Source organism: Parasteatoda tepidariorum, chromosome 2, assembly GCF_982258835.1.
Source record: "Parasteatoda tepidariorum strain Cologne lab strain chromosome 2, Ptep-v5.0, whole genome shotgun sequence".
In the NCBI taxonomy this organism is placed as follows: Eukaryota; Metazoa; Arthropoda; class Arachnida; order Araneae; family Theridiidae; genus Parasteatoda; species Parasteatoda tepidariorum.
In genome coordinates, this window is record NC_141756.1 from 111,000,629 (window position 1) to 111,022,372 (window position 21,744).

The following is a 21,744-nucleotide window of genomic DNA, read 5'->3' on the forward strand; positions in this document are numbered from 1 at the left end:
TTTTTTACTACCAATCTCTTTTCTAACATTCTTTTTTTAAAAAAATCTTGTGAGAAATTAAAATGTATTAAAAATGTGTATAATTAAAAATATACACATTTTTACATGTTACAGAGCAACAATGTAAAAATGTGTATATTTTTAATTACTACCCCTTAGAACTAAATTTTTTATAATTTCGACTCCTGCCTTAATTATACCTGTTATAATTTTTTTTTTAAAATTATAACTGACAAAAAAATTTATTTAGAACAAATAGGTATCTGCAGGTCATTTTTAATAAAAATATCAACATGACAATAAAATAGGAAAGTTTCTCTTTATTCTTCAATGATTGCATTGAAATAAAAACTATTTACATTATTACGAAATGAAGATCAATGTTTTTCTAATAGCATGGCTAATAGCTCATTTAAATGAACAGTAATTTTACGAGGATCATCTACTAAACCAGCAGACACCATAGCAGCATCATATACCTGCAAGAAAAAATAAAATGATATAATATTTATGTAATCAATTTCATAGCACATATGGTAAGCCACAATATCAATATGCATTTACATGCATTTAAAGAATTGTTTATTAAATGATAATGTGTTAAAGTATATTTATATATTACTATCATTCTTAGAAATTTGTTGCGAATGATGGTAAATTTTGTCTACGAAATTTAACTATTACTTATCTATATTTGCAGGGGTGATTGTAAGCCCAACTCAAACACTTGAAAATTTCTTGAAATCATTAATGATGATGCATTTCAAAAAAATAATGTCCTTATAAAATTAAGTCATTGATCTTTTCAAAACAAGACATTCTTAATAAATTCTATGCAGCATGATTTAAATGAATATGTAAGTTTATTTTTATCTTTAAAAACATTTATTATTCTACCAGAAAAAATTTTTACAAATGAAAAAATATGGCAAGTATAAATTCTAGTCCTAATAATTCTAAATAAAATATACAAGAATTTGTATACATAAATGTAATTGATGATTCCTTAAACTTCTGGACCTTGGATTTCTGGAAACTTCTGTATCATAATTAGCATAAAATCTGGATTTTTTCCGGAGCACAATCATCTCTGTATTTGTAAACAATTTAAGTGAAAAGTTAGAAACCGAAAATAAGCAAAACAGAATTTTCAAGATGTGTATGCTGTTTTTGCTAACATACATATCTTAGGATTTTAATTTGCTTATTTTTGGTTTCTAATTTTTATTTAAATTGCTTACACATGACAAATTTGGTTTAAGCTGATTTTAGCACTTTTCCATTTTGACTCCACTTTAAAGTTTTTATCCTAAAATGTTATCTTAAAATTTGATTCAATCAATTTCATATTTTGATGGATTATCTATCTTTGTTTCAGGTCAAGCCAAAAACGTTAAGTTGGCAGTACCAGAGTCACAGGTACAGAAGCTTTTTAAAACTACGTAAGTATCCGCAGTTATTCTGTTTATGTGCAAAAATGGCAAAAGATATAAAGTGAATACGAAAAATAAATTATGCATGTTGTGTAATTCACCAGCGCAAAATAGTGTGTCGGCAAAGTTATGCAGTCAAATAACTAAACTTTAAATTTATAAGTAAATTTTTTTTTAATAACTTTTTTCTTGCTTAGAAAAACGTTGTTCTGTCTAATATATATTTTAAATACAGTTTGTACTTAAAAAGATATCCAGAAATTTAAATCCTAAAGACCCCTGTGGTAGAATTTTTTTGGGCTTTCTGCTACATACCTCTCTAGCATTAATAACTTTCTGCAAGATACTATTAATAATAACTAATATATATGTTATTAATTAAATTTAAAGTAACAGTATTTACAAAGAAAAGCCTATTTGGATATAATGAAATTGAAAGTATTTTTTTTAAAAATGAATATGTAATATTTTTTATTCTAATATCGTGGGTGATATTCTCACATTTTGAAAGAGGAACACGAAGAAATATTTTGTACACACTAAATATTTCTTTTTTCGCATTTCACAAATCATCATCACATAAAAAAATAATAATTAAAAATTAGTATTAATAATAATTAAAAATTAGAAGAAGAAAAGAAAACCAAAATTTTTTTATTTTTGGAATTAAGAAAAATCATGAGTATTTTCTTCCCCTCTGATGCTTGAAAAGGGTATCTCTTGAGTATAATTGTGGAGGTAAAAAAAATCTTTCAAACGATTCTGCAGAAAAAACATTTTTTGCTTCAATGTTCTTTATAATTTCATTCTTGTCAAATAGGGATTGAAAAATTAAGAACATTTTTTTCTCCTCTGATGCACAAAAAAGGCATCTTTTAAATATAATTTTAGAGAGAAAAAATAATCGAAATTTTTGCTGAAAAGAAAACTAAAATTTTTTACTTTCTAAAGGAAAATTCTTTCTGCAAGAACTCTGTAACGTTCTGCGACAATGTCGCAGTGATTCTGCCACGGGGCAAAAGACTAAGAACCCAAATCCTAAGTCTAATAAAATCACTGTATGCTACACACTAAAATCTCACTAATTTTTATTTAGTAACTTACATTGTAACGGGTGGTTTATTTGTAGCACTAGATGGCGCTAACCCTCTATCCCAAAAACGATATCAACAATCTTTCTGACTTAATACGAGATGATGCAGGACGAGCTCTGTGAACCATCCTGGTTCCCCTTTTCCTACTTATTTTGAGTAAACACTTTCTAGTTCATTTTGTTAGTTAATGTTATGTTTTTTTTTACTCTTTATTGCATGCATGTTTGTTACTATAAGTATCTTTCAGAAAGATATTAGTGCTAGAGAGGTTTGTCTGCCACAAGGTTGATAAGTATCAATAATATTTTTATAAATATTGGTAGTTATTTTGTTCAAATTTAAACTTTAATAATTTTGTATAATGAAGTATATTATCTCAATAATTTGCTTCAGTATTAAAAGGATGTAATGATTTATAGATACTTACTAAAATTTTTTATTTATTAATTTAATACAGATTATAAGGGCAGGTGACATTTTTTAACACTTTTTTTAAATTGTTAATAAATTCAGATTCTAACAAGTATGCTTAGTAAAAAGAATCTAATGTAATCTTTAACTAATAGTGGCATGCAGAAGAGGCAATGACATCCATTCAGCGAATACGGACACACAAAATGTAAGTCTGTAATGATTTTTTTTTTTTATGAAATTAAATTTTTCAATAGAATAGAATCAAATTTTTCAATTTTCAAGAATATTTAGTCTAGAGTTTTGCTTATAGAATTGCATTCCTTTCTACGCCACTAAGTTTATACTCTTAAACTTTTCACAATTTTTTGAGTGGATAAAAAATTTGAGTTTAGTGAATTGAGTGGATAAAAAGTTGCATTTAAAGTTTTTTTTATACAAGTTATTGAAATGCTTCATTAAGTCCAAAAATACCATAAGCAACAAAAGGCAAGTTTGTACAAGTGAAGAAGCTGGCGGTTTGAGACAGGTATTATTAAATGCATCTGAAGTTAGAGTATTTAAAAATTATATTAAATACATGCACAATTAACAAGAAACATAATGAATTACTATTTAATAATGTATGAGCCATTATTTTGAATGTGCAAAAAATGAATTTTTTCATGGAATGAAATATGTTAGTGTTTGAATTTGTTTTAAAATATTAGCAAACATTAAGTCACTTAATATTTCGATTTTAATCAATTAGTAAAATTTTGTTTTTAATTTATTAATTTATAATTTTTGATATATATTATTTTGAAAGTACTGGTACTGGTTGGCTCCATCAAAAAGTCCTCCACGAAGACAAATTTCTCTCATTACTCGATCCAAGAGTTCCCTTGTCTTCTGGATTGGGTTCAAAATTACAGGGCTACGGAGTAACCCATCATCATAAACGCATAAAATTGAGTCGGCTGTTCAATGACGGGACGGTTATAATATAAAATGATAGATACGAGAAAATGTGAATTAATGACTTGAAAATATTAGGATTGTAAAATAATAAATTTACAAAAATTCAAAATATTATGAACTTACTGCAAAAATATTTATGTTGCAAAAGAAAGATAAATTAACATTTATTTAAAATTTTTGGTTCGAAAACTTTTTTTCTTCTAAGGACAAACAAATAAATTTCTTTACTTCTAATAAATTGCAGTTCATTTTCTGTAAAATCTCATAAATACAGAAGGTTCCCCATTGTTACAAAGGCTTTGAAGCTTTCAACAAATGTTGGCACTGGTTGTGGTTACAGTTTACTGCCTTTACCGGCATAATTGTGTACTTCTATACCTTCTATAACCATATCTTGAAGTAAAAACATAACAAGTTTCAGCATTTTCAGTAACTGATGCTTGAGGCATTTTCCCTTAACTGTACTAAATGTTCATTTTCTTCATCATTAGAATCAGAAGCTACTGTATTTCCCCTCAAAACAAAATAATATTTTTTTTCTATTATTCTGTCAATAAGATTTCTGAGCTAAAGATGCAGGATTCTGCTCACTTTGCAAACGACCTAATAGGAACTTATTAACATTATAATAAGAATAGCAATTGTGACGGGACCATTAAAACAAGATGATACATATAGGAGGGATACAAAAGATAAGGAAACGATTGATCAAGGTTTGATTGCAAAGGTTTTGTTCACTTGATATTTTAATTTTACACAATTAAACACAAATTACAATTATTATTTTAATTTTACACAATTAACAATTATTTTAATTATTCACAATTTTTTGATCATGAATTGTTTTTTGTTATTCTTGATCTATTTTTTAATGTATTGAAATAATTCAAGGTTTGTGAATTAATCAATTTAAAAATATGATAAAAAATTTATCCTATTTCTATAAATATAAGCGGAAGTATTTATAATTCCACCAAAACTACTATTAATCCATTTTTTATGATTCTTGTAATATATGTAATAATCATGCAATAATCATTGATACAAAAAAGTGAATTTACTTGAAGAGCAACTAATTCTGCTAACTTAGGATTGCTATTACGCAATGTATTCAACTTCTGCATGATCGGGTGGCTGTAAGTAAATACAATTCAAAATTTTAATTACAATTATTTGCATTTTTTTAAAAAGAAACAAATTTTGTTTGTGAATTATTTTTTCTTTATAAATTAATACAAATTTTACAAAAAGTTTTAGGCAATAGACAATCATTCAGTTATCAAAAATCATCATTATCAAAAATTATTTGATATCACAATGTAATTTTGATGGCCTGGAAGATAGTAACAAAAAATATCTATTCATTATAATTATCCTATATTCATAAAAATTACCCTAGTCATCTTTATCAACTTTATTTACAATTTATTACATTCATAAATCACAGATTTATTTCAATTGTTCCTTTATTTTAAATTTATAAATACAACTATTGATTTATAATTTTTTTAAAAAGTTAATGTTAAACATGTTTTTAAAAATTAGTAGGGCTTTATTTTTTAAATTGATTTTTGGTGGTTTTTAGAATTTTTTTTTTTTTTCCATTTAAGAGCTTTTTTTTAAGAATTTTTATGCCATCAAAATCCTAGCACAGTTAATAAGCAATACACATTAAATAATATAGACACATTTTCTTAAATCACCTCAAAAAACAATTTCTATCATTATTTTTTCTCACAAGTTAGCATTTATAAGCATAATAACTTTTTTCTTTTTTTAAGAAATAAAAATGGAAAACTATGAAGAACATTCTAAGAGTATAAAAGTACACTCAATATTTATAAATGAATTAGAATTGCTTAATTGTCACACAATGTTTAAAAAATAACAACTGCATTGTGAAGCTATAACAATGTAACATGTTTCTATGCCTCTTCGAAACAGGTAACAATAATTTTATATTGCTGTTATAGAACATGTTATACTTTTAGCAAACCTCTGTCTAAAACATATTTCGAATGAGGCATTAAAACAAAAACAAAAAATCTAAATTATAGATAGCTTTCTTTCTATAGCAATGGCACTATTTTTCCAATATTATTTATGTGTAGTCAAATACAGATGACAGAAGTTAGAAAATATAACACTCAGTCATGACATTTTCTTAACTTCATAACCCTTATTAAACACCTAAGTTTCAATACAAAAAGAAAAAAATAGCTTTTTCCATTAGAGCAAATTTTATAAGTTAAAAAAATATATTTAAATACTTACACATTTTTGATAAAATTGACTTTTATGTATAATTATTTAATTTTCTATTTGTTGCAGAACACTTTGTTTAAATAAACTCATATTTTCAGGGAAAACAGCTAATAATTAATAATTGTTTTGTATTCAAAACGAAGGTATTTTTTGATCACTTTGTAATAAAATTGCTGCCACTCATTTACACAAATAAAAGAAGAAGTATGGAGGACAGTTACATTTTGGTGTAGATTTTTTTTATTTTTATTATAAACATTTAAAAAAAGTGACAGATTGTTTCGAAAAATTTTAAGTCCAAAACGTCCTATGTACTTTTGTGATTATTCTCATGCATAATTGAAATAAAACTTGTTCTTAACTATCATAACTCCTTGTGTCCTACAACATGCATTTGACTACTTTTCTTGATTTAAAAATTTCAGGTGTCACCTATCAGATAGTATAATCTCTTTTAAAAGAATTGCTTTCTAGAAGAAGAAAAAATTGTACAATTGCCACTCTGTTTTAAAATGTTTGGGAAAAATTAATTTTCACTAGTTATATAATAAGACATTTTCAAAATTCTATTCATTTATTCTAGTATCTTGTAGAAAAATTTTCCAAAATCAGCTTACTTCCACCCCATGAAAGTAATCTAACCCCTTAAGGAGCTTCCTGAGACAATGAATGAGATTAATTACCTTAAATTGAGTTCCAGAGTGAGCTTCAAAAGATAGTTTCTCTCTTCCTCAGACATTGATTGGAGTGCAGTGCGAACATAGTGACGAGCGGCTGACATCTCATCACAAGATATTAAACATGGATGATTTGATAACCTTTTTGTCACCTAAAATAATAAACAAACATTCATATATCTTTATATCGAAAATTTTAGACTTTGTATAAGATTAATTCTACTGAGCAATTAAAAAGAAGAAAAGAACAATGTAATTCGAGATGGAAAAAAAGCTGCTTGACAACAACTTTTTTCCTTACAAATGCTAAAATAGAATTCAGAAAATTTAAAAAAAAAAAAAAATAGATTTTTGAAAAAATTTCTTTTGCCATATGTAGTTTACCATACAAAAATGACAAATTGCAACATATAAAATCTCAATTTTGCTTCTTTTGTCATTTAGATTGGTTTTTCTATTGCACAATAGTATATTTATGGTTCAATAATGTTTCAATTATTATTGATAAACTAAATTATAATGATTTGAGATTATGTAAAAAATCAAATATATAAATCCTTTTACAAAAGCATTATTAGTGTGAAACACTATTTTTATATTGGTATTGTGCGACTCACAAACACAAGTTAAAGAAATGTGTAAAAGACCTTATTAACTAACCATAATAAACAGATTTATGAAAAAATTACAGCAGTCAATTGAAACTCGCTTATCACCCTAAATCCTATAATTCTTTGTGTTCATCCAAAATTTCTAAAGAGGAAAAACCATAGTTTTGTTAGTCAAATATATGAAATCACAACCTTTATCTGCATGATAGTTACAAAATAAATTCCAACTAAATTATTCATCTCAAACTAAAATCTGAAAATCTGTTTAATCTAAGGAAGCTTTTTAAGTGGCACTATTCTCTATTTGTATACGTTCTTGGATTGAGGTACCAATTACTAGAAGTTACTCAGGATCAGATCAAGCCTATGTACAAAGTGCAAAAATAAGAAAAATAAAAAAAATGTTGATCTAATGATTGGATTTTTATGTGCTAGGAACCAATCTTAATGGTTAGGTGATGTTCAAACATGTTAATTATTAAGTGCAGATGATATCTTAAGTAACAAAAAAAATAAATACTTTCTCAAACTACACATACCTTGTTTTGACTGATTTAGATTTCTTACCCTGAGAATACAAAATATAGGGGGTAGCTGCAATCTGGGAAATATGGTGCAAATAGTTTGATCAGGAGAGTTGGCCAAAGTTTGGATCCCCTAATATTAACTTTCCTTTTCAGGGTTCTTACACTATTTTGAGAAAACAATATCCTGACTTTTGCCGGTTTTTTCTGACCTTTTACAATAAATTTCCTAACCGGCCGTTTCCCACTCCAATACAACTTTTAACATTGCAGTTTCAATTAGTAATAATATGCTACTTAGTCATAAGTATAATAGATTGAATAGGATATTAAAGTGGAATTGCATAACAGCATTTTATATCCCAAATTATATTTTCAGAAAACTTGTGAAACATATTTTTAATTATCATAATTAGATTAAACTTTTAGTGTGTTTTTGCAGTTAGATACGAAAACTATTTAAATAAAAAGATCAAGAAAATCTGTTGGATTATGGAAATATTATTTTATTTAATGTTAATGCATGAGTGTCGTCAGGATATAAAGGGTTAATCAAATCTGAGAGATATGTATCAGTATCCTCAAATAATATTTACTCTTAAAACATACTAGAACATTTGTTAAGTTAAAATATTAATTTTTAAAAATCACAATTTCACTTAAAACTGACTTTTCTTTTAAAAGATAATATTGAAATATAAAGGGGGAAAAAGTCAAGAAAAGTTAATTATATACAAATAAAAATTCAGATAGAAAAATTATGCAACTTGACAGAACAATAAAATCAAAAATATCTTTTTTCTTCAGTATTTTTAAATTTATTTCTGTAATACTGTAAGCTTCCGGAGAAACTCAGGGGCTCCTATGTTATATAATATTTCTCAGCATATTTTGTTGTTTGACAATTTCTGAATCAAGAACATCCAGTTCTGTTGCAGCAGTTTTCCTCAATTTAGATGTTCTTAATTTCAAATCATCTATCTGTTCTTTTATTCCTTTTCTAGAAATTTCAGCTTTTTTATTCTTTTGCTTTTCTTTAGCTTCTAATGCATGTCTCCATCTTGTTCTAGATCCGTTTACAGCATCTAGCATTCTTTCATTAATGTCTATATTTTTTATTCCATTTATAAATGAAACATAATCATACACACGCCTTTGTGAAATAATAGAGTCTTCATTGAGATTTTCAACCAATAAGCTTTTATTGATTGAAAACCCTCCTTTCGACTGTTGCGTTACCATGAGAGAGGTTAAGAACAATTTTTATAACCTTCCACAAATTTCCACATTTTTTTTCTCCGTGCAAATATTTCGAAAAAAAAATATCTAATCTCTTTTGCTGTGGATTAAACTCTAAGAAACTCTTTTGCTCTTCTTTTTTTTGACAGCATCACAAAACAGTAAAAATTTCTTTTCTGATTTTTCTGCTCAGAGCCTGACAAAGGCAGGGGCATGCGGGGCAGCCGCCCCGGGCCCCGACATCAGGGGGCCCCCAAATCGACTAGAAAGTTTATTTTACGTTACTTTCATTAATAAATTTTTTTTAAACAAAATATCAGTTCAGTGTAAAATTAGCTTCTTTATTAATCTATCGTATGTGCACAGAAAATCTAAATTTCGTAAATCCATGGCTTCCTAGGACATAATTCAGCTATTCCAGCTTGTATTTTTACATATCGCAAAATGTGATATGTTTACAAAAATACAGGCTTCTGATTGGCTTAATTGAGTAATCGTAATTGTTAATCGCAACTGCTCAACTGCTGTTGAATATCGAATGATACCGCACAGTGATGACTGCAATCGTATCTTAACTGATCACGTGACTTCACGATCTTTGTTTACAATCAATCGGGTAGCGCGCTTTCAAATGTAAGTCTATCGGATTTTGATGCCTTTTTGAAACACATTTTACATTTTCTTAATTTCTTTAAGTACTAATGGTCGATTTTCGTGTTGAGCTTCTAGTAAACTTTATGGTAAGTTTCGGCTAAACTATGTCATTCTTTATTTGAAAAAACTTTAGATTCTTATAGGTGGTGAGTAAGTTCTGTTTCTGTTTACAGATATTGTTTATTATGATACATACTGTACATAATTGTTGACTTTTTTGTTTAGCCCATAATAAATTAGATTGACTGTGATGCCAGATTTATAAATAGGTCAGAATAATTTAAATATTTTTTGTTACAAGGTGATGAAGTTGCTTTGTTTTTTGATTAATAACTTCAGGGTGGCAGAGCTGAACCTTAAACATTTTGCTGACATTTTTAGGTATACACGTTGTTATTTTTTTAATTCTTATATCTATTAAAAGCAGAATTTATTCATTTTTATGTGTATCTCTCCAAGCTTATTAAAATATTTTAATTAGGTTTTGATGATAGTATTTGTTTTCTGTGGGTGGGTGTGCTTTTTCCTTAAAAATAGAGTTTGTTTTGGAAATTAGAAGTGGTTGTTTATTTCTTACGTATGCACATAGTTGCTTAATTATTATCGTATAGTTTATAGGGAGTAATTTATTTTGCTTAAATTCTTAATTATACTGTATTAAAGCTACAATAAAAAATGGAGCGGTCTTACATGTCTGGGAGCCAGAAAAGGAAACATAAAAAGGCTCGAGAACTTCAAGCTGAAAAAGCTAAAGGGAGCATCTTAAAATTCTTTCCTGCACGTATAGAAGAATCGGAAATCTCTCCTGCATTACAAATGCAACCGTTACCCAATTTGCAAGATGTTGGTTATAAAAAGCCCCATGAACGCGAAGAACAGGAGTGTGCTTCTGCAGATGAGGTGCCCAAAAATAACAAACAGGAAGTACCAATCAATGATCCGGCTGCCGATTATGAAGTGCACAAAGAACAAGAATGTTTTACCGCAAATGTTTTATCACCTGAAAAGGACATTCAGCAAAAAGTGCCGATTGATGATCCGGCTAAATGGCACACTATCACTGATGATATGATCGATCATTTTCTTAGAAAGCCACCTCCACAAAATATGGATCTGGTAAAAAACACTGTGAAAATATTCAATGGAGGCAAACGTCTTTTAACCAAAATTAATTTTTTTAAAATTAAAAAAAATGGTGAAAAATTGGCAAGAGAATGGCTGGTATTATCAGCATCAGAAAAGAAATTATTTTGCAGGGTTTGCAAATTATTGGGAAACACAACAACTAGCCTTTCAACATCTGGCTTCGATGATTGGAAGCATGTTGTCATTCGACTTACAGAGCATGAAAATTCTTTTATGCACAGGGAATCAATTTTAAAGTTTACCCAGAGACTTAAAACTGAAAAAAGAATTGATTCTGCAATAATCAAGCAATATCAAAGTGAAGTACATTACTGGCGGTCAGTATTACAAAGAATTGTTGAAACAGTTAAATTTTTATCATCAAGAGGTATGGCTTTTTTTGGGGAAAATGAAACGTTCGGTTCAAATCATAATGGGAACTTTTTGGGTTGCCTTGAATTGATAGCCCAGTTTGATCCATTTCTTGCGAAGCATATCGAAAAAGCTGGTAATCAAGGAACTGGCAATGTTAATTATTTATCATCAACAATTGTGAATGAATTTGTTGAATTAATGGGTGAAAAAGTCTTGAATGTTGTTATTAAAGAAGTTATAGATGCCAAGTATTTTTCAATTATAGTGGATTCTACTCCAGATGTTACCCATATAGACCAGTTAACTTTAATTTTGCGATATCTTGGTCCTGATTATGAATCTGTTGAAAGGTTTATAAAATTTATACAAATTTTTGGTCACAATGCAGAAAGTTTAACTAATGTTATATTGCAAGTTTTGGAAGATTTAGGTCTTGACATACAAAATTGCAGGGGCCAAAGTTATAATAATGCCTCCAACATGGCAGGGAAATATTCAGGTGTTCAAGCAAGAATTAAAAATATTAATTCTACTGCGGAATACGTACCATGTTCTGCTCATTCTTTGAATTTAGTTGGAATAAATGCTGTAGAATCCTGTATTAGAGTTGTGAATTTTTTTTCTTTACTGCAAGAATTATATAACTTTTTTTCTGTTTCAACATACCGATGGCAGATTATGATTGATAATTTTAAAGGAAATAAGCAAAAACTGACCTTAAAAAATCGTTCATGTACACGATGGTGTGCTGATGCAAATGCTACTAAGGCATTGCGTCAAAACTACGCTTCAGTTTTAAAATCTTTGAGTTATTTGGCAGACGATCAAGACCAAACTCCTTCCACTAGAAATGAAGCTAAAGCTCTTTATAAAAAATTACTTAAGATTGAAAATGCACTAAATACAGTTGTGTGGGATAGCATTTTACAAAGATTACATCAAGCAAGTAAAGTTCTGCAAAATTCTAATGCTCAATTAGAGATAGTATCGCCATTATTTGACTCTTTAATAAATTTTGTGCAGTCAGTTCGAAATGAATTTGACAAATATGAAGATGAAGCGCTGCAAATTTTGCCAGAAAACAGTATGTATGAGGCAAAAAGAAAAAAAATTACACCTCGAAGTAGACTGTTAGATGATGGAAATGCACATGAAGTTAACCTTGAGCCACGCGATGAATACATTATTAACTGTCACTACAAGTTATGTGACACATTAATTACAAACTTAACAAACCACAAAATTCCATATGAGAAATTACAAAATAGATTTTCATGTTTGATAAACACAGGATCAAATTTCCAAATAACCAAGGCAGAGGAATTAGTAAGGCACTATCCTTCTGATTTAGATGAGGAGTTCCCTGATGAACTGCAACATTTTCATTCTTTTCCAGTAGATAAGCAGGCGACTGCATTAGATATGATAAAAATGTTAAAAAAATTTAATTTATCTTCATCATTTTCTAATGTTGAGACTGCACTTCAAATTTTTTTATCATTACCAATTTCAAACTGCACTGGGGAAAGATCCTTTTCATTGCTGAAGAGATTAAAATCGCCCATAAGGTCATGCATTCTTCAAAGAAAATTGTCTCAACTTTCTATGTTGTGTTTAAATTCGGATATAACGAAAAATATTGATTATAATGATATAATTGATAATTTTGCTGAAAGTAAAATTAGAAAAAAACCATTGAAAAAGAAATAGATATAATATTGACTTGTCATGCAAAATTGTCTCTGTCTCATAACAATATTGTATGTAATTGTAAAATTAAAGTTATATTACGGTACAATTTATAATCTCCCTCTGTTACACTGAATTTCTAATTATGTAATTTTTTCTTCATTTATTGAAAGAATAGTAAATATTGGTTAAAACTGAGTAAGTAATAAACATGTTAAAATTTTGTTGATTTAAAAATAAACATTATCATTCAAGGTCAATATAAATGTTATTATTTTAAGTTTTTTTACATAGTAATGGACGGTTGACCGACCATCTAAAGCTAAGCACATATGGCGCTAGGGGGGCCCCCAAAGAGGTTTTTGCCCCGGGCCCCAATTAGGCTAAGTCGGGCCCTGTTTCTGCTGTTGTTTCAGCTACTATTGTCTGTAAACCAGTTATTCACACAAAGAGCAATAAACCTAGCAACCCTATCAAAAATTCCTTATCATTGGATAAACAGGAGGAAAATTGCTAACAGGACAGGTTCTACCAGGGAAAGAGGAATGTTATTATGAGGAAATTATATATTTTGAATAACAGAATTTTTCCTTGAAACTTTATTTTTGCCTGTCCAGTCTTTGAATGAACAATAGTTTTTTTTTATTTTCCTAACTTTATGAATATGTAAGAAAAATCCTGACTTTTTAGCATGATTTTAGAATAGCCTGACTTTTGCAGGTTTTCCTGACCGTGTAGGAACCCTGCTTTTGTGTATTTTGTCATAACTCGAGAACTTTTTAAGTAAAACAAAAAAAAAATTGCGAAATTTTAAAATTAATTTCTACTAAAAATACCTTTTAATAACTATTTTTTACTATTTTATTTAATAATAGTCGAACAAAAAATTAAATTGTAAGGCATACACATTTTTACGTCATCTTTAAAGAATGTAATTTTTTATGACAAAATACAAAATTGAAACAAAATTGGTCAAATAGTTCCTGAGAAATTGAATTTCAAAGAAATCTTATACTTAAATCAGTACAATCAGAAAAGGAAAAGCAATAACTCACAACAATTTTGTTAACTTTGTTTCCTAAAAGTGAAGATAACCATTTCATCAAATCTTCTGCACTTGATTTCAACATAACGTTATCATCTGAAAAAAAAAATTATAAAAAAATAAAAGAAGGAATTTAAAAAAAAGGGACAAAAATGATGTAAAATGCATTAAGAATATTTTAGCAAACAATTTGAAAGACCAATGAATTAAAACTAAAATGTAACATGTAAGCAATATTAAATAAAATAAACACTTAAACAAAATATGTGCGGTTGAAATTATACATTTTGTTCCCACTTGAGGCTGAAACTTCAAAATAATTTATTTAACTTGCTACAGTGTAAATCATGCTACCACAATTTACAAATTCATAAATGACAGCAATCTTGATTTCTGAATTACAATATTTTTTTTTTCTTAAAAATACTTTTCTGCTGGAATAGAACTAAAGCAACACTTTTGAAAAAGAATGGCGATTATAGGCCTTTTTATTTTGAAAGCCATTGCAAGATAGAATTTTAAAAAATTACTAAAGATAATAAAATTGAAGAGTCATCTAAACAAATAACAACACCAACTGTTACAATAAAGAACAAAATTAAAAGTGTTACTGCAGGGTTCACACTCTTTTAACAAAGCAAAAATTAAGGACTTTAAAAATAGTATGATTGTTTATCATCAGATATACATATGCCACCAGCAGGGTTCTCACGGGTCAGGGAGAACAGGGAAAACCTGGAATTGTCAGGGAATTTTATTTCAACTCCAAAAATCAGGGAATAGTCAGGGAAAGTTGAAATTTTCTTACAAAAACCTGGAAAATTCCCTCATTATTCCTGGGAAAAAAAACAATCTTAAAGTTGTCAATAACAATACTCTGTTATTGAGATTCGAGTTAAATAATTCTAACATCTATTACAATTATTTATTGTAAAAATTTGACATTTTAGACATACTGAATTGCTTCCTTTCTCATGTAATGATATATATTTTACACAAAAAATCTAATACTTGGCATAACAAATAAAAAAATCCAAATTTTCTAATGAACAATTTCATAGTATAGATAAAATATGGAATGGATTTTCATTGAAATTTACCTGGAATACCTGGAAAAGTCAGGGAATTTTTTTTTTCTGAAATTGAGTGGGAACCCTGAGTGACAGTGCCAATTATTTACCTTTCTACATCTTATATTTTGCTACTAGACCAGCAAATGTATTTACTATTTACTTTTATGATAAACTTTAACAAATTTATTTCCAGCCAAACCTGTTATTAGGAATTAACTTTACATAATGTTACTAAACAATCTGGCGAAACACATAAACTAATTTTAAAGCAACCAAAAATTGAAAGAAAATTAAAAACAGTATATTAAGTTGCAATGTTAACAGAATAAAACGATTATTAAAATCTAAGGATCTTTTAGTTGAGTAGATTTAAATTTTTATGAAACATTACGCTTATCCTTAAGAAATAAAAATAATAGCGTAACAATCAAAAACTTTTTAAAAAAAATTACTTAATTTATTAATAATTACAAAACAAATTATAAATAGTTACTAAATATTTAACTTTCCTGTTGGAAGCAAATCATGATTTTTTATTTAGTACTCAAGAAAAACATTTTAGACTTTTTGGGAAAAAAAAAAAAAACTTGCTTTTCATCAAAATTTCCACCACACCACAGGATTTTGATGAAAAACCTAGGTGGGCTGGCATTTTTCAAACCCTGTTTCTTACAGATCTGTTTAATTTTTAGTACAATCATGAATTTTAAAAGATGTTATGCTTTTTATAAATTTAGTAACTTATTACACATTGAAGTTTGAAATATTATACAAATTTAATTCTTCAAGATTTTAGGAAATAGTTTTTGTTATAAATTCTAGTTCAAAATTTTTCTGATACTTCATTTCTTAGCATTTTACTCAATTTCTATAAGCTGATGTGTTACCAGTAGAACTGAATTTCTTGAAATCTGTAGGTACCTTAAAACTCCCCCCCCCCCCAAAGGCACTATCTCTTCCATGTGCAGTATCCCCCTTGCCCACACTATTCTTTTCTTTTAGAATGCTTCACTCTCCTCATAGAAAATCATTCCTGGAAAAAGGCAGAATATATTAATGAAAGAACCAATATATTAATGAAAGGACATGCTTTCTTGTAGCCCCTCTCCCCAATTAATTTTTGTCACTCAAAAATGCTTTATCCTCAATGCATGGTCTAATTCTAAGAGATAAAAGAACATTTCGTTTTAAAAAATTCTTCCTATCACAGGGATGAGAGTAGTCAGAAAGTAAGAAAGAGGAAATGCAAGAAAAAAGAAAAATATATATACACAAAAATTTGACAAAAAAAGTTTGATTTTTAAACTTGTAAACCATGTGATTATAAATCCCGATATGAGGCTTTTAAATCACGTAAATATGAAACTACATCGAATTTAAAAAATGCGAAAATACAAATCATGATTTTTTAATTTTTAGATCACGATGCATAATTTTTAAATCGTGCGATATTACAACCGCAAAAACGAATCACGACATTGGATTTTAAGCTCGCGTGAGTATGAATTAAAAGCTCGTAAATACAAATCGTGATATTGATTTTTTAAATCTCGTAAGTAAGAATCGCAATGTACAATATTTAAATCGCTGAATAAGAATCGCAACGTTCAACTTTTAAATCAGGTAAATACGAAACTCGAGGATTGATAATGAAATCGTGATTTTAAAAATGCATAAATACAAAACACGATATTGGATTTTTAAATCTCGTAAATAAGAATCGCAATGTACGATATTTAAATAGTGTAAATAAGAATCGCAATTCGCAACTTTTAAATCAGGTAAATACGAAAATCGATGATTGATATTAAAATTGCGTGAATAAAAATTTAGATATTTGCAGAGTCTGAACTTCGAATTTCTAAAAGGCTTGTTTGTATTGCTTTTGTTTAGACATAATAAATAAAAATTTACAAGATTAATTGAATGAGCAAATAAATATTTTCACAGCAAATACACCTCTATTTTTGTTCTCGCTCTTTTTTCTTTTTGTTTTTGTTTTTACGCCAGAATACAAGCAGTGACGTCTGAATTATGAAAATACGAGCTATCCAGCAGACGGATAAAAAATACGGAAAATCTTATTTTCTGTGTGTGAAATCGGAGAAAATAGCTAATTTAAGTAAAAATGCGGAACGGTTAGCAGCTAGGGCGTAGACTGAATTTTCTGTTTATCTTTGAAAATCGCAAATAAATATAATTATTTTACTTCAACGACTGAATTTTTTTAAAAAAAGCGGGATATTTATAAAAAAAACTAAACTTTTAGAGAATCGGAGTTTTTGATAAAAAGGTTGAAATTCGAGAGACAAAAAAAATCTTATCCCTGTATAAAGGTCAACCAGTTTTATCCCAAGGAAATGATTTTTAGAGAAACTTCAGAGGGAGGAATAAGGACTTCAATAATTTCGCTCGGCAGAAAATTAAATTCCTCATAAAATATTTTAACTTGTGCAAAAAACAATTTCAGTGGAAATTAATGGAAAAATCAGGAGAAAAAAAAACGGAAATCCGCGAATCCGCGGAAGAATCTCATCCCTGCTATCAACTATAGTGATACTAAAAAATTAAGGACTTTTAAAAACCTTATACCAAAATAAAAGTACTTTTAAGGGTCTCCAAAATAAAATTAAGCAGTTTTAAGGACCGTGGGAACCCTGTGTTGACTCATGAAGTGCATTGAAAACATACCTATACTGTCTAATGTAGCATCCTCTTTGTCTTGCCTCATTTCCTTTTCAACAGCAATGACATTCTTGAGATTAAATTGTTGCAACTGATACAGAACGAGTTCATCGTAAGGTTCATAGCAGAAAAGAACTTCAACGTCTTTCCTCTTGATGGCTTCATAGTAAGGAGATGTTTCAGCTAATTGTCGACTAGAAGGAGACAATGAATGTATGTAAACATCATTTGCAGTGATTTAATCCTAGTTATAAATATTTTTCTAGTATAAGTATTTTATCAAAAGTCTAATTAATATATTGGTAATGAGTAATTAGTGGACTAAAAAAACTGATGTAATATTTTTATGTAGCAATATATAACGCCAAAACTAAATTGTATTTGATTTCTGTACTAAAAAATAAATGTATGCAAAACAAATAAAAAGAAAGGTCTAAAAAATAAATGTATTGTATGCAAAACAAATGAAAAAAAAGGTAAACTAAATACATTGTAATCAGGAAACAAAGATCAAAATAAAAATAATTAACCATTGCTTAAATTAAATGGATGGTGTTTTCTATACTAGGGAACACTGCAAGCTCCATACTACCTATACTTCCGGGTTACTGTTACTGGTGTATTTTAAAGCCATTTGGCTCACAACGTTATCATTGTGTTTTGAGATTCTTGCAAACGTGGTATTCAATTACTTATTACTTGCGTTTACAATGCTAACAATACTTGTGTTTACAATGCTAAAAGTGCTAACACTAACGTAAGATGGTGCACAGCTTGCAACAAGAACAAACAGTAATAAACAAATGGAAAGAGGCCAAATCAGGACTGCCAAAAAAGCAAGTTATTCAAAATCTAGCAACCATGTCACCTTTTTTAACAATATATCTATAAATAACTAAAACAAAATTTTCACTAAAAAACTCACCAGAATTACTTAATAACAATAATATCTTATGGAATACGGCAGATTTGAGCTCAGAAATATCCAATTATTTCTTTTACTGAAAACAAAATTATCTGCTTGAAAATATCGCCTTGCAGAATAAGCTGTAGTAAGCAGTTGCAAACTTTCTAACTGGAACTAGAGCAGGTATGGTGCTCGAGATTGTTATTGTTTACATTTATATTGAAAACACCATCCATAGACATCTAAAAGTATTTTCGATTTTGCAATATATGATAAGATATACATGCATAAGAATACATGCATAAGAAATGAAAAACAATGCTTTCACAACAATTCAAGACAGGAGAAAAAAAATTCCTTAACACCATTTAGCAATAGGGTATATATAGTAAAAATAAAAAAAAATTGATGGAGAAAAGTGCTGACACTGAGCCAAAATACTGAAACAGAATTATAAGTCTGAACGATTAATAGTTAGTGGCCGGCACCTAAATTCGAAATGTCGTATGTTTTCAATTTTCAAGAATTATAAATATTATCCTAATTAAATAAAAAGACTCATTCCAAACCAACTAATTTTAAAAGTGCATCAAAACTATATAATCAAGTGAAAAGAATCTATCAAATGAATAAAATCTATCAAGTGAATAAAATTTATGTATCAAGTGAATAAAATTTATGTATCAAGTGAATAAAATTTATGTATCAAGTGATAGGAATATAATGAGTATTTTGAGAACTTATTAAAATAAATGGTAAAAAGGATTGACTAAAATCTGAAAATAGAATATAGAATGACTTAATCACTTCCTACTTTCAGGTGACGCAATCTTAGCCCACTGGCGGTTTAGCAAATAGGCGAAATTGGCACAATGTTTCTCCCCAATCTTCCTATCTGTTAAAGAGAAAAACCAGTTTTGCTATGCGAAGAAGACTACACGTTAAAACACGACTTTTTACATGCAGAACCGTCAGTGGGTTAATAGTGAAAACTAGGAATTTTTATCTCAGACAAAAATATCCATTAATTTAAAAAAAAAAATGATTATCTGAATAACATAAGACACCTGTAAATGAAACCAAACATAATGTATAATGTTTAGCCTCTGAAATAACATTGATAATCACAGATCATTTTAGGTACAAAAAAAATGGCTAATCTATAATAGACAACTTACAATCCTATAAATAAAATTACAATATTTTAGAGAATAGGAGTTAACTGGATACTCACAGCAGTATTTTAACTTTTATATCAGTCTTATTTTGAAGTTCAGCAAGTGCATAGTTAGATTCTTTAAAAAATAATTTTTTTTTAAAACAATGAATGAAAAAGAAATTGTATTGTGAAAGAAAGACTTTATTTCTTTAAAAAAATGCTCCTTGTAAGCAGCCTACGTGTGAGACACTGGTTGTCATAGCAATTCGGCCAAATGCCTGTTACTGGACTGATGAAACAAAGTGTAAAAAGGAAATAGTAGCAAATGTTTTTTAATAATTCTGTAAAGATTTTTTTTTAAAAAATTACTCTTATACTGGTTAAGCAATAATTCGTTCTTCTAAAGAAAAGATATTTCAATAAACAAATTAATATTTTCTTTTTAAATCTATGATATTTCTTCGGAAAAAATGATTAAGCTAATCCATTTTTGTTTTAATAAATAATAAAGTTTAAAATAATTAAGCTTTGCATTTTGAAATTTGCAGCATAAAATGATGTGAAAATAATTTCACTTAATATTTGAAAATATTATAATTAAAAACATTTTTTGCATCCTTTTAACTTAACTATTAAAATTGAATATGAGTTGATACAATTTTATAAATTATTATATAATTCGTGTCACATATTTTATTTAAAAAGAATTTTTCCAACTTTAAAACTGTTCATTATCAGGGGTCTGTTTAGAAAAAATTCGGGTCTGTCAAGCAACCCTTCACAAAATATCTTTTCATAAAAACGGACCCTTCACAAATTTGTTTATCTTCATTATTGTTTTGTTAATCGAATAAACCCTTCCCGGGGGGTGGGGGGGTAGAAAGATGGTTCGCAACGAACTGAGTTTTCCAAGTTTCCTGAATTTAAATTCTAAATGTAGTATTCTAAGAAAATATTTTTTACTTTTACAAACATGCTGTGCACATTCTTATTGATAATAAATGATAATTTTTCTTTCGTAAATAAATAATTGATCAATTTATATTTGTTCGTAAAATTAATTAATAGAATATTATGTAAATAAAAATTAATTTCTGGCAATTTTTTAAATAAAATATTATAAATTTAAGAATTGTTTAAGTTTACTTAATGCGTAACACATTAAAAGTGATACATTACTAAGTTGTGTTAGTTAAAATATGTCAATTGAAATTATTAAAAATGTGAGTGATTTTGTTTCCATCATTCGCCCGAAATAAATATTCTCTGTGTTGAGCAGTATAGGCTAAATACCAAATATTTGTCTTCTCTAATTTAGTAGCAGCAATTGTTGAGCAGAATCTTGTATCTATTTACAATTTAAAAACTTCTTGAAAAGATTTTTAGCAAATTTTGCAATAACAGGATCCTATTTGCACTAATTCACAAAAGCAGGACCCTGGTTGAAAGAATGTGACTTAATGCTTATTTTATATTCACAAATTATGAGTACTTTTTTCACAATTTTACAAAAACAGGACCTTTCACAAAATGTCTGGGCAGATTCCTGATTATCTATTCAATAGTTACAAGAATTATTTTTACATGTAATTTCAAACAAATAAAAACATAGAAACAAAAAATAAATTTAAAAAAAAATCAATCTATATATAATATAATTACCTGGGTGCTGCTAAGTAATAAATGTCCTTTTGTCCTTCTTTTATATTCTTTACGTAATCAGTTAGGCTGATTTTTCGCCCTTCAGGATGGGCTGATGATTCAAACAATAATGTCTTTGCTATGTCTTCCTATAAATTATAACATATCACTAATCAA

General features: G+C 28.1%; 1 protein-coding gene and 1 long non-coding RNA gene across 3 annotated transcripts in view; one reads left to right on the forward strand and one right to left on the reverse strand.

Moving 5' to 3' along the window:
• Positions 1 to 305: 305 nt before the first annotated feature.
• Positions 306 to 21,744, reverse strand: part of Trap1 (TNF receptor associated protein 1) — a 49,384-nt gene continuing 27,945 nt past the window's right edge. The window contains exons 12-17 of one of the 2 annotated variants that reach the window (XM_087158043.1): positions 21,589 to 21,716; positions 17,867 to 18,054; positions 14,113 to 14,198; positions 6,847 to 6,992; positions 4,960 to 5,032; positions 306 to 479 (exon numbers count right to left, since the gene is read on the reverse strand). In XM_087158043.1, the coding sequence (XP_087014169.1) occupies positions 378 to 479; positions 4,960 to 5,032; positions 6,847 to 6,992; positions 14,113 to 14,198; positions 17,867 to 18,054; positions 21,589 to 21,716 (723 nt within the window). In that variant the 3' untranslated portion in view covers positions 306 to 377. The remainder of the gene's footprint in view (positions 480 to 4,959; positions 5,033 to 6,846; positions 6,993 to 14,112; positions 14,199 to 17,866; positions 18,055 to 21,588; positions 21,717 to 21,744) is intronic. The other variant, XM_087158044.1, reaches the window with a different exon arrangement.
• LOC122270896 (uncharacterized) lies at positions 1,217 to 6,886 on the forward strand. Its single transcript, XR_006226045.3, has 3 exons — positions 1,217 to 1,442; positions 3,094 to 3,146; positions 6,747 to 6,886. It is a non-coding gene; the product is annotated as an uncharacterized LOC122270896 (long non-coding RNA).